An 18,424-nucleotide genomic window follows, 5' to 3' on the forward strand; every position below is an offset into this window, starting at 1 on the left:
TGTAATTTATAATTAGTCTCATATTAAGTTACTTTTTATGCATAAAAGAAATAGTATATAGTGATTCATATAATTTTAATTAATTAGAGAATAGCCACAACATCTCTAATTAAATAAAATTATATATTATGATTGATTAGGATCACTACATAAAGAATATTTAGACATTAATTGTAATTAATTATAATTAATATAATAAATTTTATCCCACAAGAATTTTTATTATATTTATATAATTAATTAGGATAAAATATCAAATTATTCATAACTTACCCACATGAATTATAAATTAATTAAATAATTTGATAATTTTATCATAAAATTTAATCTAAGATAGAATATATATATATATATATATTTATCAAATTATAATCATAATATACCTTTTAGAATTATGAATTAAGTAAATAATTTGATAAATTCTATCATAAAGAATAATTGAATATGCTTGAATTAAAAATTTAGCCTACAAGCAATTTTTATGTCATCAGATTCAATTTTTAAGTATGATTTACATTGTTAAAGTATGAAATTTTATTTAGGCCTCAATTTTAACATAAGCATATAATCTTTAAATTTATGCAGTTGTATAACCTGCAAATCTCTATGATATTCGTTGTGATATCATTGAATTTAAAATATATAACTATAAGATCCGGAATGAGATAGTTCTTCTTCATTTATGGTGGAGAGATATAGACTATGCTATTAGGAAAGACTAACCATCAGCACTCACTGATAAAAGTACTACAGCCAACATCACCCTTTATGAACTATGAGAGCGATCTAATCGCCTCAACGTAATGTTCATTAAGATTAAAATTTATGTTGTATTCGTGGTTTTGTTGATCAGCATGAAAAGGTCCAAGACTTACTGAAAGTCATTGATGATCAATTTGTCACTTCAGACAAGGCACTAGCAAGTACCCTAATCATGAAGTTCTCATCCAAAGGCTCACTATTGTAAAAGGTGTTCACAGGCACATCATACAAATGAGGGACAATGTGGCTCAATTGAAGAAACTCGAGATTGAAATGTCAGAGTCCTTCTTGGTGAACAACATACTGAACACCCTTTCGCACCAATACGAACTGTTCAAAATCTCATACAATACACATAATGATAAATTGTCGATTAATGGACTAATGATCATGTGTGTTCAAGAGGAATAGAGACTGGTGATGGAATTGGGAGAAAGTGCAATACTGGCAACGCGTGGAAATGAAAAATCTCAAACCAATCAAAAAGAGAAAGGTAAAATACCTCCCTAAGTTGATATCAAGAAAAATTTCAAGTATTTATTCTGTAAAAATAAGGAACACATGAAGAAGGAATGTGCTAAATTTCAGAAATGGCTGGTAGACAAAGGTAACCAAAGCTCGTTTGTTTGTTATGAATCTAATATGGTTAATGTCAATATTAATATATGGTGGATTGATTCTGGATCAACAATCCACATTTCAAATTCTTTGTAAGGTTTGCAAAACCTAAGGAAGCCAGTAGTAAGTGAGCAAAACATCTTATCAGGAAACGAGATGAGCTCGCATGTAGAAGCTATAGGAATATGTTATTTAACTTTAAGTAGTGGTTTTGTTTTATAGTTAGAAAAGACCTTTTATGTTCCAAGTTTTTCTAGAAACTTGACTTCAGTTTTAAGGCTTGTACCTTTTGGATATTCCTTTAATTTTTCAGAAACATCTTTCATTTTATTTTATAAATATGATTGTGTTGGGAATGTACTTTGTTTGAAGGTCTTTACTGCATTAATTTACAAAACAATACTACTTATGATTCAATGCATGTTCACACTGGCACTAAAATATGTGTTATTAATGATGATTCCTCTAAATTATAGTACCAAATATTAGGTCATATCTTCATAAAAAAAATTAAAAGATTAGTAAATGAATAGGTACTTAATACTCTGGATTTTATTGATTTTGAGACTTGTGTAGACTGCATAAAGGGAAAGTAGACCAACAAGTCAAAGAAATATGCCAATAGGAGTTCGAGCATATTAGAGATCATATATATTGATATATGTAGTCCAGACATGGACTCACATGCTCAGAGATACTTCATCTCTTTTTATAAGTGATTACTCACGATATATGTATCTCTACATACTCCATAACAAGAACGAAGCATTAGATGCCTTTAAGATCTTTAAAGCTGAAGTAGAGAAACAATACGGAAAACAAATTAAGATAGTGAGATCAAATAAAGGTGGAGAATATTATGGTAGATACACAGAGAATGGACAAGCACCTGGGCCATTTGCAAATTTTGTTCAAGAGCATACGATTATTGCCCAATACACCATGCCTGGTTTACCGGACCATAATAGTGTAGCAGAAAGAAGAAACCAAAACATTATTGGACTTGTTGCAGAGTATGCTTAGCAGCTCCAATCTTCCTAAATCCTTGTGGGCTGAAGCACTTAAAACGACAATGTATATATTAAAGCGAGTTCCAACCAATGCTATTCCTAAAACGCCATTTGAATTATGAAAATGTTGGAAATCGAGTTTGCGACATATGCGCGTTTGGGGATGCCCGTTTGAAGTGAGAGTTTATAATCCACAAGAGTATAAGCTGGACCTAAGGACCATTAGTGAATATTTCATTAGATATACTGAAAGGTCTACATGTTACATATTTTATTGTTCATCTCACAACACTAAAATTGTGAAATCAAGAAATACAAAATTTTTTGAAAATAACTTGATCAGTAGGAGCGATCAAACCAGAAACATAGTTTCTGAGAATGATCATTCAGAATCTCAACATTCCACCTCAAGTGATAGATTGATTATTAATCACAGCACATCTCAAGTACAAGCTAGTGTTGAACAACCAATTGTTGAAGTTCCACAAGCTGCTAACGACATTCCAGTAGATCAGATAGTTCAAGAGTTGCCAAGAACTTTTAAATAACGAGTTGAACCACATATTTCTCAGGAAGATGATGGTACAACATTAATAAGATCTATTAGACCAAAGAAATCACCAATTCCTAATGATTATGTTGTGTATCTGCAAGAATCCGACTACAACATTGGAGCCAAAAATTATCCTGAGTCCTTTTCACAAGCCATGAGTTGTAAAGAATCAGAATTATGGTACAATGTCATGAAGGAAGAGATGAATTCTATGAAGAGTAACAGAGTCTGGAATTTTGTTGAGTTGTCTAATGGTGCAAAAACCATTAGATGTAAATGGGTCTTTAAGAAAAAGAAAGACTCATTGGACATCATTGAGAGATACAAGATAAAACTTGTTACTAAGAGATTCACTCAGAAAGAATGAATCGATTACACGAAAACTTTCTCTCATGTATCTAAGAAAGATTTCTTACGTGTTATTTTGGCATTTGTAGCCCATTTTGACTTGGAGTTATAACAAATGGATGCGAAAACGACATTTCTCAATGAAGATCTAGAGAAAGAGATTTACATGAAACAACCTGAAGGATTCCCCTTCAGTGATGGTGAGCAATTGGTTTGCAAGCTCAAGAAATCCATATACGGTTTAAAACAAGCATCCCGCCAATAGTATTTGAAATTTCATAATGTAATTTCTTCATTCAGTTTTGTAAAAGACATTATGAATCAATATATATATACTAGAAGGTCAGTTAGAGTAAAATCTATTTTCTTGTTTTATATGTAAATGACATTTTACTTTCAACCAATGATAAGAGTTTGCTGCATGAGGTGAAATAATTCATTTCTAAAAATTTCGATATGAAGGATATGGGTGAGACAACTTATGTCATTAGCATTAAGATCCATAGAGACAGATTTCGAGGCATCTTAGGTCTGTCTCAAGAAACCTATATTAATAAAGTTTTAGAGAAATTTCGGATGAATAATTGTTTACCAAGTGTAGCTCCCATTGAAGGTGATAGGTTCAATTTGAACCAATGCCCGAAGAACGACTTTGAAATGAAACAAATGAAGAACATTCCATATGTTTCTACTGTTGGAAGCCTAATGTATGCTCAGGTCTACACAAGACTTGACATTGCATTTTTTGTGGGAATGTTGAGACGATATCAGAGTGATCCAGGTGTAGACCACTGGAGAGCTGCAAAGAAAGTAATGAGGTATCTTCAAGGAACCAAAGACTACATGCTTATGTATAAACGGACGAACAATCTAGAAGTAATTGATTACTCAGATTCTGACTTTGCTGGTTGTGCTGATTTACGAAAATCAACATCATGATATATTTTTATGATAGTCGGTGGAGCAGTATCATGGAGGAGTGTCAAGCAAATCTTGACTGCTACTTCCATATGAAAGTCGAGTTCGTCTCCTGTTTTGAGGTTATTTCACATGGTGTATGGTTTAAGAGTTTCATTTCTGAGCTTAGAATTATGAATTCTATCTCTAGGCTATTGAGAATGTATTGCGATAATTCAACTGTTTTTTTATGGCGAAGTAAACACATCGACATTTCTCTACAAATCTTCAAAGGCTTTCTACGACTTTTCTATGCACGGATTTCACCATGCACGGTGGCTCCAAAAGCTCTTCTCTCAAAGGAGGCATTATTTTCAACCTCTCAAAACTCGAAATCCCTCTATTATACTGAGAGAAATGTGAGGCCATGAGATATATGTAAATCCGGAAACGTATTGACTTGATATGAATAAACGCGAAGAATATTGTATCAACGTTCGAATCGTCATCTTGGACAGAATAACTATTTCCTCCATTCTAATCTATTGTGCGAATTTATGCATTAACAAAACCCTTTCTCAATAGAGAGATATATATATATATATATATATATATAATATTTAGGCGAGAAGATAAATAGTTATTATTTTCGGTTTAAAGAAGAAAGATTTATTTCTAATTCAGTCTATTAAATTATAATGTACACTTTTAAATATGTGAAATACATAGTTTTTAATAGGATTGACCTTATTAATTTATAAAAAGATTAAAAAATTAGATTTTAAATAACCATGAATTAAGGAAGAACTAACAACAATAAGTTATTAAAAATTAGATTTGTCACATAATTAACGATATACGTTTGAATACTTTCTTTTTTAGTCTGATTAGTTACAAAATAATTATCTCTTCAAAGTTAAAATATAGATCGAAGAAGAGAAAGTTATTGTAAATGAAATTGTCCATATCTTAGTTGTACGTAAGGAAAAAGAAAAGAGTAATTAGAATTATTACTTAATTCCATGAACATATTCCATAAGCTGTATTAACACAGCTCAAAGCCGGCCATGTCAGTGATTATCGAACGCATGCAGTGTGGATAATAAGAAAAGTCTTATCTCTTTAGTACCATATATATATATATATATATATATACACTAGGCGGGAGCAACGTGCAGAGCACGTTTGCCTAGTTTTATGAAATGGTTACCTTCTCTCCCTTCTTCCAACTCTTATTTTATCTATTTTGAAGTTTCAAATGTATTGTAATAGAAGACATGATACAATTTTTCATTCAACGATGACTTTTATGTTGACTAACAAATTCCCTAAGATCAATCAAAGGTCATTTGTAGGTACTTTGTTTAGTGTCAGTCACTTAAAATAAATACAATCAGGAGACACAGATGAATACCTTCTCCAAGATACCCACAAGATTATTCAATTTTGCAAAATTTGAATATTATCTGTTATTCTAGGTCTCGACAACTTACTACCAAAAATAAATATTAAGCAGTGGCCCATAGATCCAACCATTCAAGTTGGAGAAGCTGAGACTACCACAATCCATAACAAATAAGCATGGTTTTACACGTGTATAACAAGAAAACCAGCATTCAGAAAATAAAAGGTAAGATTAAAGCTATTAATGGTGTATTAAAGAAGTCCATGTAAACATCTTCACTGTATTTTGCCCAATTTGGGATTGACCTTTAAATGATAGAAACAATATTTCAAGTTAACAAGGTTTTCATTTCTACAACTCTTGCGCAGCTTTTCTTACAACATTCACAACAGTACCGGTGCACATGACTTGGACAATATCAAAAGATATGCATCAGCCGCTAATAGACAAGTCCACATGACACAAACCAACAAGACCCCCCTCATTTTCCCTCTCTCATTAATGTCAAACGCGTTGGCCTGAGTCCTCACCTCGTTCCTGTCTTCAAGGACCCTGAAGCCACAATATTTATAATCTGCCCACATCCGGCAATGATTATTGATTGCCCACATTTACATTAAAAATTTTAAATGCAATAAATATTGCATATGATGCACTAAAGTGACGTTTGCCTAGTTTAGATCAAGTGATGTAAGAAGGAAGAAGCAAATATCAAATTCTCCACAACAAATAGAAATTAGGAAAGAGGATCTAGACATAATCCATGAAAAAAGCAAGGTAGAGAGCATATGCTCATAATTTTAAAGTTAAAGCTCATTGAGTCTTTACCATCTAGAATGGTTTGCAAAAGCCACTCAAGTTTCTCGAGTTCTTAACAAAAACACTCTGAATAGAAGATAGCAAAATAATAAAAATTATAATATTTTTTACTGATGGAAAAATACAAAATTACAATTTAGGCATAAGCTCAAGCAATCTTATACAATTATTTTCTTATATATAGACTCTAATGTAAAATGGTGCAAGAGTACTCAATTGAAATCTTTTCCAAGCATTAGTAAACCTACCTCACTGGTCCACATGATTTGAGGCTTTTTCCCCACATGAAGAAGTATAAAGTTGTTATTCCACCATTTATTATAGAAGGTACAACCTGAAAAGTGAATGGAACCGTGTAAGAAAAATAACAGAAATGATATGAGTAAATTTCCTGATGACTTTATCATGGAGTTTACAATGATATGGATTTTTTTATTTATTTAACCTGTTGATTTGAGAGTGGCCTGCCCTTCCAAGGCTTTTGAAGTATTAAAAAAGGATGGATGCTGGCACTAGACAATAGAAAAAAAAAAGTATGACTGGAACTCCCGTTTGAGTCAAATAGTGGTACATGGAGTACACTGACCATATTCTCATGAAGTTACTAATAAGGTGGATTATCTGCAAATGGGTGTGCCTACCAGAACACAAGATCACTGGTATAACCAGTTTCAATAATCACGAAGAAGCTAGGAGGAAACTTGCTACGAATATTATTTTGTTAGAAAAGAAAAGTAAGCTTATTGTCTTCCTTTTACATATCACTTTTCTGAATTTTTTTTTGTTGGGTAATGGTAAGCGGATTCACTTCTGGGATGATCTTTGGCCGTGCCACTCTCCTCAAAGATCCACACCATAATATATCAATTCACAAGGTTCTCATGACCTCCAAGTGATAGACTACATTCAATATGGAGAAAAAAAAAGAGCTAACTATTAAATTGATGCATAGAACTTAAATGAATCAAATGACATACAGGGGCTTTCCTTTGTTAGAAATCCACAGAAAACATTCCAGATTTTCCATACAAAAAAATACAATATTAGGAGCTTTTTAAGAATTAATATTGTTTTTAATTCTTCTTGGAACAAATTGTTATCCAAAAGAGTGGATCCAATATAATTCAAGAACAACCAAATAAAAGCTTAATCACCAATTGATTGAGTGTTTTAAGTGCTTAATCTTCTGTTTTGGCGTTCTCCAAAACCAAGATGAATCTCTCACAAACAACGAGTAGAAGAATCAAAGAAATTTTCTCTCCATACATAGAAGAATGAACAAGAAACTCACATCCAAGCAATTGACAAATCAAAAAATAAAAATAAAAATGGAGAAACAAAAACCCAACAAGCATAAAAATGAAATAAAAAAAAATCCACACGTAACGGAAAAAAATAAAATAAAAAATCCTCAAGATTCCAAAAAATGGTCAATATCGACGAACAGAAATCCAACAAGCAGATTCACATCCAAAAAAAAAAAATGGAGAACAAAAACCCAACAAGAAAAAAAAATGAAATAAAAAAAATCTACACAAAACGGGAAAAAAAAATCAAACTATCATTCAAATTCACATCCGAAAGAGTGAAAAGAAATATAATCAACAAAAATCATACCCACACAGCACCGACACAAAATAGAAAAACAAAAAACAAAAAAAAAACAAAACAAAACTCTAATGAAATAAAAGCATTTAAAAAAACTACCAGAACAAGAAAAACGTAGAAAAAAAAAAAGAAGAAAAGGAGAGAGAGAGAGGGAGATTTAATGTGCAATTTACCCCACTTTACGATCTAACTGTTAAGATCGTTCCACATCACTTATTTTTCTTCCATCGACAATGTGAATCGCGGTGGTTTAAGGGCACCACTGAAAGGAGCTTAAGAAAAATGATTCAGTACTCTGTGAGAAGGAGAGCGAGGCGTTTTCTTATTTTTAAGAAAAATAATAAGAAACTATTAAAATTGGAAGAAAGTTGTGAGAAAGGGTTCCGTTCCATTATTCAAATCGTCGATGGCTCCGTCGAGTCTCTATTGTGAACAATGAAGACGATATCTGAGCTCTTGAGAGAGAAGTTGGAGAAGATTTGAGAGAGATGAAGAGCCATATAACTCGGTCGAATCTGGCCGAGCAGTTGAGAGAGTACTAGCGATCCAATGACAAATGGGCCTCCGTCTCCTCTACTTCTAATCTTCCTTCTTCAAAGTATGTCAAATCACTTTATATTTTTTGTCAAAACTTTGTAATTGTATTTTGATTAGTTTTACTTACGATTCTTGAATATTTTTTTTTTAGATTGTTTGTATCATATAGGGAATTGGGAACGAGAGAGAGTTATTTGCCCTCAGAATAAGACACAAAATCATTGATGCACGCAACACCATCTCCTCTCATAATGTGGCACTGATTTCCAAAGTTATTACAATGAATGCAAAGACACAAACAATAAGGTTGCGTTGAGATATTAAGCAATTGAGTTGAGTTGATTTTTTTTTTTTTATAAATAGTAATGAGTTGAAATGATTGAGTGAATTTTGTGAAGTTTAAGATGAATTTATGTATTTAAATATTAAGATAAATTTAAATATATTTATAAAAAATTGTAAAATAATTGAGCCCACCGTAAATGTATTGTTGACCTGAAAATGATGTCTCCCTTCCAGCACACCAAACCTAAAAAGAAAAAAAGTTTTTTTACAAAGTTGCACTTGCATTCAAAGGCGTGCCAAGTAAAGGAAAAATGGACAAAATTCCTGCTTTGACAAAGTTCCTTTTGGTTGAGTTGCTGGCGGTATTCACTGGGTTTAGGTGAACGTGTGTCAATTGTGAACTAAAAATGGCTACATACGGAGACTTAACAGAAAATAAAAAAACTAACAGTAAATTTACTGTAGCTCCGTTAAGATAATAATTTTTGTTTAATAGCCACTTATATAATAGAGATAGTTATATATAGAAGATTAATGTGCATTAATTCATAATCATATGGCAAAGGAAAAATAATAATACGGCTGCACGCTCTACGACTAATTCCGGTGTCGATGGAGGAGCTCCAGACCAGATAGGCACACTCCACTGTAGTTGCACGAACCATCGCATTGCTGCCCTCCAGACCGTGCCAACCATCGCACTACCCCCCATTCCTCATTGTTCATCGACCTCTTTCTTCAGTTATGCAAATCACAAGGTATGCCAATAAAATCTGTCTTTTTAGAGTTTTGCTACACAACCTCCACCACACTCCACACTCCACACTTTTTTAAATTTTTTAAATTTTTAATATTTTTTTAAAATTTTTTTTTGAGTTTATTCTTTTTAAATTATTTATTCATTATTTATATAATAAATATTTAATAAAAGAAAAAAATAAAAAAAATTAAAAATAATGTGGAGTGTGGAGGTTGTATGAATAGTAGGAGGTTGAGTAGATTTTTTGAAAAAAAAAAAGAAAGAAAAATGTCGAATGTATCATTCTAAATCATGCTGCACCGATATTACTGTGATGGTTTTATATATATTGTTTCAAAATAATTAATTAAGTGCGTATGTGACTCCAATAGAAACTAATTCTAAAGATAAATTATGGCACTTGATTTCGAAGAAAAGTGCAATTATATAACGTCTGAAAGTTTAATAAATTCAGGAATAATTTTATCTTTTTAATAACAAAAGAGATCAGGAGATCTAAAAGCTGGTTGAGAGAGAGAGTTTGTGAGGGTGACTTACGGGAGTCGTATGGAAGAGGGAGAAAAGGACAGGAATCTGAGCCGGTCCACGGTGTCCCTTGCTAGGGGGGAAGACGACAGGGTGAATCACCAATTTTTTTTTTTTTTCTTTCCTCTGCAGAGCGGTGCACCATTCGATTCATGTGGGGTCTACGTGGTATGCTACCATTCTAATTCTTTTCGAATCATTTGGCCAACTACCTAGGAAAGTTGTCTGGCCATGATCAGCCACTATTAGAACGAACATCTACTTATTAACAGTCCCACAAAGGTATCCAGTTCCTGAACTTTAATTCTTCCATGGAAGCTGATCATGAATCCGAAAAAGCACCGACCTTCTCCTTACCTGTCGATGCTGATTCAAAAGCCACCGTAATCCGACCTCTCTCGATAGCGCCACCCCACATGCGAGCCTTCCACCTTGCATGGCTCTCTCTCTTCTCCTGCTTCTTCTCAACCTTCTCTATCCCTCCTCTCCTCGCCATCATCCGTGAAGACCTCAACCTCACCGACACTGATATTGGCAACGCCGGCATAGCTTCCTTTGTCGGCGCCATCTTCTCCCGCTTTGCCATGGGGCCTACATGCGACCTCGTTGGCCCTCGCGTCGCCTCCGCCACGCTGTCTCTCCTTACCGCGCCTGTCATCCTCTCCATGTCTCTCGTATCATCGCCGAAATCGTTCATTCTTATTCGCTTCCTAGTAGGCTTTTCGCTTGCTAACTTCGTCGCCAACCAGTTCTGGATGAGCTCTATGTTCTCCGGCCCCGTCGTCGGGCTTGCCAACGGAGTCGCCGCCGGCTGGGCTAACATGGGCTCGGGCGTCACCCAGTTGGTCATGCCGCTCATATACACTCTCTTCATATCCCTCCAGATACCATCTTCCACCGCTTGGCGTGCTGCTTTTATCGTGCCTGCAATATTCCAAGTAGTGACAGCAATATTGGTCTTGGTTTATGGCCAAGACCTTCCTTCCGGGAAATACAAACGCTCCAATATTAAGACCCCAAAAGAGAACTTTCTGAAAATTCTATGCAATGGGATTAAGAATTACAGAGGGTGGATACTGGCTTTAACATACGGATACTGTTTTGGAGTGGAGCTGACAACAAATAATATCATAGCGCAGTACTTCTACGACAGGTTTAATGTGAATCTGGACCTGGCTGGGACGATAGCGGCGAGCTTTGGAATGGCCAATTTTTTTTCCCGGCCGATAGGAGGGGTGATTTCCGACGAGATGGGGAAGAGGTTTGGAATGAGAGGGAGGCTGTGGGGGTTGTGGGTGGTGCAGACACTGGCGGGGTTGCTGTGTGTGTTACTGGGACGAGTCAATTCTCTGTGGGGTTCCATAACGGTGATGTGTGGTTTCGCTGTGTTCGTTCAAGCCGCAAGTGGTCTCACGTTCGGCGTGGTTCCTTTCGTTTCCAAGAGGTGAGTTTTGCTTGACCCATGAAAATTGGAACATTAAAAATCTCACGGTCACAAAAATAAAATAAAATAAAAAGTACTTATTTGTTTGGAACGCTAAACCATTTAATTTAAATTAATATTTATATATTTCAAAAAAGTTTACCAGATATACTTGTTTTTTATTATCTCCATATTAAATTGTTAAAAAGTCGTCATTTTTTTATTATCAATTATTCAGTATAATACAAAAGGACGATGGATACAAAAAATGATTAATAATAACCTTAAAAATTAAAAAAATATGCATATACGATTCCGTGGCTTTGTCACGACAGAAAATATTTCGGTCAGACTAGAAAAATAGTGTCGGTTAGAAAAATAGTGTCGGTACTTTCCACATTTCATAAGTTTGTTTGTTTGTGTACGTGTTTGACAAGATTCATTTGACACGATTCAAGAACTTTGTTTTTGTACTAATCATTTCAAGAGCCCGTTTGTCCTGGTCGATAAAAACGGAAGAAAAGTCCTATTAGTAGTTGGGACACAGTTGATAGTAGTACTTCTAGAATTAGTTTGCGAAGATGATATTTATATACTTGTGGTATTAATGCCCGCAGGTCGCTTGGAGTGATATCGGGGATGACAGGTAGTGGAGGGACGGTGGGGGCAGTGGTGACGCAGCTCTTGTTGTTTTCAGGCTCTAAGTTCTCGAAGCAGACAAGCATCTCTCTCATGGGGGTTATGATGCTCGTCTGCACTCTCCCAATCACCCTCATCTACTTCCCGCAATGGGGCGGAATGTTTTGCGGCCCTGCAGCCTCTCATCATCTTCCCATGAAACCCAATATTGCAGATGATGATGATCATTACCACTTGATAGAATAAGGTTCCCCCAGCACGTTCATGGCATGTATAATTATTTGTTTCTAAGATAATAATGAAGGGAAAAATATTTTCTCAATTGGTTCTATCACGAATCATTAAGAAAACTCAAAACTTAATCCATGTGGACAAGAGTGTTCTTATTTTTTGATGGAGATTATCTGCAATGAACCATTTATGAAAACATTTTATCGAGTAATGTTATATTTTATATTCTCATCTTATTTTTATCCTACCATTTAAGATATGATACATTTATCATCATCACTCAGTAGTGATAAATGTGTCATATCTTACATAATAAAATGAAAATTAGATGATAAGGTGGTGAATAAAATTTTCTAAAAGTATACATGTAAAAGGCAAAAGAAACAAAAGATATGCTTTCGTGGGATGGTTCTATCCTAAAGCAGAATATTAGTACTTTTGTAAAGAAGAATAGCAAGAAAGCTACACGTATTTCGACATAAATAAGAGGTTTGTCTACTGGTTAGTTTTATTTTATTAAGGTATGCATCTTTTTTTCTGTTTTGTTTTAATGCTTATTTTATTATCTTGGATAGTGCTTAATTATTTATATAGTTGGTTTTTATGACGGGTTTGGATTTTATGATTTATTGTACCAACCAGGTATTCGGTTGTAACCCGATTACTGCCAAAATAAAGAAGACTACGGAAAGAATTATAAACATCGCTAAATCCGATTACTGCTTACTGGATTTCCGGCTAAGCTCATCTAACTGCCTGCTTTCCTTTCTGTTAATTAACTGTTCTTATGCTATATGCCAACGACTTATAGTGCTTGACAAAGAAGCTGATGCTAATTATGGTTAAATTAACTTATTCAGTTGTTTTCTCAATAATGCTTCAGAGCTCTATCCCTAACCATGGAAAAGCCCTGAAAAAAGAGTCTTGGCAGAGCCCACCAACCTCCCAGAATTCCAACCAAAGTGAACTTTTCTTCTTTCAGTTCGACTCTAGCAATGCAGAGAAGCTTATAGTCTTGAACTTCAACATTTTTAGCGTATAGTGACTACAAAGCAAAAGATATCAGCTGTGAATAAAAGCAATCTATTTGTAAAAATACATCCAAGACATTTGAATGAGATTGGAAGTTGATCCACTCACTCCATTCTACCCACAATTATCAAATCTAAATTGTTATAAACCATAGTGCATGCGACCAATTAAGATGTCAATTCGAAGAAGTCATTGAATAATTTCCATGGAAACATAGGCACATAATCAGATCATGGATCAATTGTCACAGATGATATATAGGCAGTCCAAATTTAGCTATGAAATACACGTGGCTATGAGAAACTGCAGCCTGATAAGCGTTTGAAAGAGAGAATTAGGAAAACACATCATGTTCTAGTCTTTATCCTGTTTCTTCTCCATTCTTTCCTTATAAGCAAGGGCAGCAGAACCAGGAATTATAAGATGGGAGAAATACAAAAATAAAAAATAAATAAAAAGTTAAAAATCGTGGGGAGGGGAAACTAATTTTTAACAAGTTTCTAAAATCATGGAATGGGCATCCAATGGGTGGAGTGATGCCCTTTGACATAAGTATTGGTAGAACCAACTTCCCTCAATAAGCATGTGTACTTGCAAGCCCAAGTAAACTGTCACAGCCATCCAAAAAACTCTCACTAGATGCCATATCCAGTACATATATATAACCTTAGCGCCATAAAAACTGGAGAAAAGTATTGGAATAAAAAGTCAATGCAAATAGTAAAAAAATAGGCACACCTTTTTTCTGTACAAGTGAGGCTCTTTGCGCATAGATTGATGACATAACTGCAACATGTAAAGTTTGAAATAATAAGCTCATCAAGGAATGGTCAAGCAAGATCCTTTTTTTCCTATAACAGTAGTTTTTTTCTTCGAGTTATATGCATATAGGAACAAAGAACAAAGAGTAACTCCTGAGATTTCAACCTCATAACTCAAAAATGACATATTGTAGTCTATAGTTACCTCACTCAACAAAGCCTTGGTTTCCACTTAAATTCAAAGCAGCTACCCCAATTTAATAGACCATTGATCTACTCCAAGTATGTAGAATCATATCAGCCACTGAAATAGTCAAGACGATACCAGGGAGGACAAAATCATAATAGCAAGGATTTTACACAAGAAATTATCAACAATAATGAAAATATATATCCTATGAGATAACCGCATATTGATGAAAATTGATTGTTCCCATTATGTTCAACAAAATTAAAAAATTTATTCATCTGTCGAGAATCCACGTATTTCTTCAGCTCACTAGTCAAACACTAGGGGATGGATTGCCTCTTGATACCCTAGTTCGTGAGTTCTATACAAGAGTTTAGAAAGCTTTTTTATTGGACCCTCTCTTAAGTCATGAGTACAACAAGGTGAAATGGAATACTTACCTGACCAACAAAAACATAGACTGAGAGAGGACAAGGATTTGTGCTTAGGAGTAACAAAATAATTTTGATTGCAATGAGTGCAATAGGATGATCCAAGTTTGTCAACACAGTAAGAAATAAAAAACCAGGTAGCCAGAATTTCTGGGCAAACATCCAGAAGGTCCACGGATCTTCTTCCTCATCCAAAGCATCTGACAAGTGGTGATCATCCAGCAAAATATCAAGATCCATGTTAATGAAAATTTGAAATTCAATGCATGAAAATTAACTATGGGTACAAGTTTAAAAGATGCTGATACCTTAAAAATGGAACATATAGCCCATAATACTGGTTGATATGTTCTACTCACCATCCATAGCATAAACAACAAGAGGCTGAAAGCTTCTAGACTCCATTACAACCGACACAGCAAGTATGCATCCGATACTTAGCTTATGCCCTACAAGAATGTCATCGCAACAACCATAATATTAAAACAGGTTGCATATTAAGTTTGATAAGTTTGTAATTTTGGATATTTTGTCTGGTCTTCGGAAGTATTAGTTTTTTATGCCTGGATTTTGGGCCTTTTGATTTATTTGTATCCCCCAGGTGTCTTGATGTAACCACGGTTTTCCTCCGCCACAAGTGAGGGCAATCAATAAAATTGGAGTACCATCCTCTTCTTAAAAAAAAAAAAAAAGTTGCATATTAAACAAATAACATAATATGTATTGCTTATTGCATTAGGAAGGACCTCAGTCGATTCTCAAAAGAAGTTAACAAGCAAAGTATAAGCCCAGAAAATAACTGCTGTTAAACTCTATATAATAAATATTAGTGGTATAGCATCTCTAAAACTAGATTAGATGGATAATAACACTGCAATAAATGGATGGGAAACGATAACACCATGTGACCCATCTCATTATGTAAACCATTTTCTCCACAAGACACTCCCTTTTGAAATGGTTAAGCTTTGCAACTCTTTCAGGGAATAGGTAGGTGCAGTGCAGGGCTAAAGTAAAGTAAATTTTCCCAGTAGATTGAAACAGGCCACTGTAGCGTAAGATACTGTCACGTGCCATTTGCTTAATGGCTTATCTATTGTTGTGGGTCAGTATTTGTATTGGGTTATGAGTCTACGTTTATGTTTATTGAGTCATTTATAATTCTGTTGAGTCAAGTCTGGGTCATAAAGTGATGTGCCGAGAATTATGGTGGAAAGGGTCTTGGGCAGTTATTTACCACGTTGTTTGTGGATTGTTGAGCCCGTTAATTGTTGGTCACGTTGTATTTCTGTTGTTTTTATTTCTGTTCTATTTAAAGCACTTCCAGTAATGAAAAGGTATCAAATTTCTGCAGTCAATTTGCTTAGTATTGGAGGCTAAACCCCCTCGAAGTGGTTATATAATTCCAGTGCCTAAGTTTTACATTTGACATTGGTATCAGAGCCAGGTTTGGGCCCATGGCAGAGGGCACTGGCACTCGTTATTCTCAATTATCTGAGTCTTTGGCTTTAGTCAAACAGTCTCAGGAGGTTTATCAAAAGAAACAAGATTCATTACAACATGCTGTTGAAGGCTTAGCTCAGCAATTGCAAGCTGTTGCAGCTAATGTAGATGCCTTGGTGAGAATTAATGGGAAGAAACAAGAGGATTCTGGGAATGAATCAGGCGCACAGGTGACAAATCCCTTATTTGAAGAGCATGGAGGTATTCAAACTAGAGCCATACGCCTTGACTTTCCAAGGTTTGATGGAGAAGACCCGCAACCAGTTCTTCACATATCACCAAACAAATCCTCATCATAGAGTTTTATTAGCTTCCTTCCACATGGAAGGGAAGGCTCTCATCTGGTTCCAAGATCTTGAAGCTTCTGGAGGATTAACCAGCTGGGAAGGATTTGTTCGGGCACTACAAACCAGGTTTGGATCTTCAGTGTATGACGATCCCATGGAGGCACTCATGAAGCTACGCCAAACCACTACAGTTGAGGCTTACAAAACTCAGTTTGAGACTCTCTCCAACCAACTGAGGGGGCTTGCTGAGCCTTATAAGCTTAGCTGTTTTTTAACTGGCCTGCGTGAAGACATAAGATTTATGGTGAGAATGCTTAACCCACAAACTCTTATTACAGCTTACGGATTAGCAAAAATGCAGGAGGAAAATGTGGCAGCGTTTCGAAGGTCAAACAAGATGGGGTTAGGGCCAACCAGACCTCCTCTTAGCTTACCACCTGCTGCAGAAAGGAAAGCCATTGTACCAGTGCAGAGGTTAACTCCTATACAGATGAAGGAACGAAGAGAGAAGGGCCTTTGCTACAACTGTGATGAGAAATGGGGACCGAGACATATGTGCAAGGCTGCTAGATTATTTATTATGGAATGTGAAGACTCAAGTGAGGAAGAAGAAAACAAGCCTAACTGTTCTATGGTAGAGTTTGAAGGGGAATGCAGCAAATCAAAATCAGATCCAGAAATAGTAGAATTGGAGCCTGGAATTTCCATACATGCCTTGTTGGGTTCTCCAAGCCCAAGGACTATGCGCCTCATTGGACAGATTCATGGAATTAGGGTGGTTATCCTCATTGACACAGGAAGCACCCATAATTTTATGGATCCTTCTATCCCTATGAAGGCTAAGCTTCGGGTTGAACCTACGGATGGATTGGCTGTTAAGGTAGCCAATGGAGATACCTTGCTCAGCCAAGGGAGGTGTTTGGAGGCTAGACTGCAAATGCAAGGTAACTCAATTCGTACTGATTTTTACATTCTCACGCTGGGAGGTTGCGATGTGGTGCTAGGTGTGCAGTGGCTCAGGACTTTGGGTCCCATTCTGTGGGATTTCTCTAAACTCTTAATGGAGTTTAAGGTCAACAATCAGAAACAGATTTTGCAAGGTATGTACCCCTCTGATTTATCCATGATAGAAGGGGAGAAGTTTGGAAAGGTATCTAAACAAAACAAAAGGGGTTTAGTGATACAACTTCTTAACCAAACAGAATCTTTATTTTCCTTGGATGTTGCTCCTGTTTTTCATGAATTGATATCTAAATTTGAGGAGGTTTTCGAAGAACCAAAAGGACTTCCACCAACCAGATCACATGACCATCATATCGACCTACATCCTGGTACTAAACCTACGTGTCTAGGGCCTTATAGGTACCCATACTTCCAGAAAACCGAAATAGAGAAGTTGATCCAAGAAATGCTTTCATCGGGGATAATTAGACCTAGCCAAAGTCCATTCTCATCCCCGGTACTCTTAGTAAGGAAACATGATGGAAGTTGGAGGCTATGTGTAGATTACCGCACTCTAAACAAGGAAACCATTAAAGTAAAATTTCCCATCCCTATAGTAGATGAGCTACTAGATGAACTACATGGAGCAATTATTTTTAGTAAGCTTGATCTAAGATCTGGGTATCACCAAATAAGAGTCCACCCCGAAGATATTCCAAAAACTGCCTTTCGGACTCATGAAGGGCATTATGAATTTTTGGTAATGCCTTTTGGATTGACTAATGCCCCCTCCACTTTTCAATCCCTCATGAATGATATTTTCAAGCCATATTTAAGGAAGTTCATCTTAGTTTTCTT

General features: G+C 35.4%; 1 protein-coding gene and 1 long non-coding RNA gene across 4 annotated transcripts; one reads left to right on the forward strand and one right to left on the reverse strand.

Annotated features, from left to right (window-relative positions):
- The first annotated feature begins 10,304 nt into the window (after positions 1-10,304).
- Positions 10,305-12,616, forward strand: LOC109021642 (high affinity nitrate transporter 2.7-like). Its single transcript, XM_019004321.2, has 2 exons — positions 10,305-11,571; positions 12,168-12,616. Exons 1-2 carry the CDS (start codon positions 10,439-10,441, stop codon positions 12,433-12,435), a joined length of 1,401 nt encoding a protein of 466 aa, XP_018859866.1. The 5' UTR covers positions 10,305-10,438; the 3' UTR covers positions 12,436-12,616.
- A 543-nt stretch (positions 12,617-13,159) lies between these two features.
- On the reverse strand, positions 13,160-15,469 carry LOC109021656. Of its 3 annotated transcripts, none has more exons than XR_004802516.1 (4): positions 15,143-15,469; positions 14,419-15,034; positions 14,191-14,238; positions 13,160-13,465 (listed from the first exon to the last, which is right to left on the reverse strand). It is a non-coding gene; the product is annotated as an uncharacterized LOC109021656 (long non-coding RNA). The 3 variants fall into 3 exon arrangements; XR_004802515.1 differs by lacking the exon at positions 13,160-13,465 and adding an exon at positions 13,632-14,060 and having other exon boundaries at positions 15,194-15,469; XR_004802514.1 differs by lacking the exon at positions 13,160-13,465 and adding an exon at positions 13,632-14,060.
- Between the last annotated feature and the right edge of the window lie 2,955 nt (positions 15,470-18,424).

The sequence above is a fragment of the Juglans regia genome, chromosome 10 (assembly GCF_001411555.2).
Source record: "Juglans regia cultivar Chandler chromosome 10, Walnut 2.0, whole genome shotgun sequence".
Classification (NCBI taxonomy): domain Eukaryota; kingdom Viridiplantae; phylum Streptophyta; class Magnoliopsida; order Fagales; family Juglandaceae; genus Juglans; species Juglans regia.

Coding starts and splice junctions, on each gene's coding strand:
- LOC109021642 (XM_019004321.2), top strand. CDS start 10,439: ATGGAAGCTGATCATGAATCCGAAAAAGCACCGACCTTCTCCTTACCT. Junction 11,572..12,167: donor GTTCCTTTCGTTTCCAAGAG/GTGAGTTTTGCT, acceptor TAATGCCCGCAG/GTCGCTTGGAGTGATATCGG.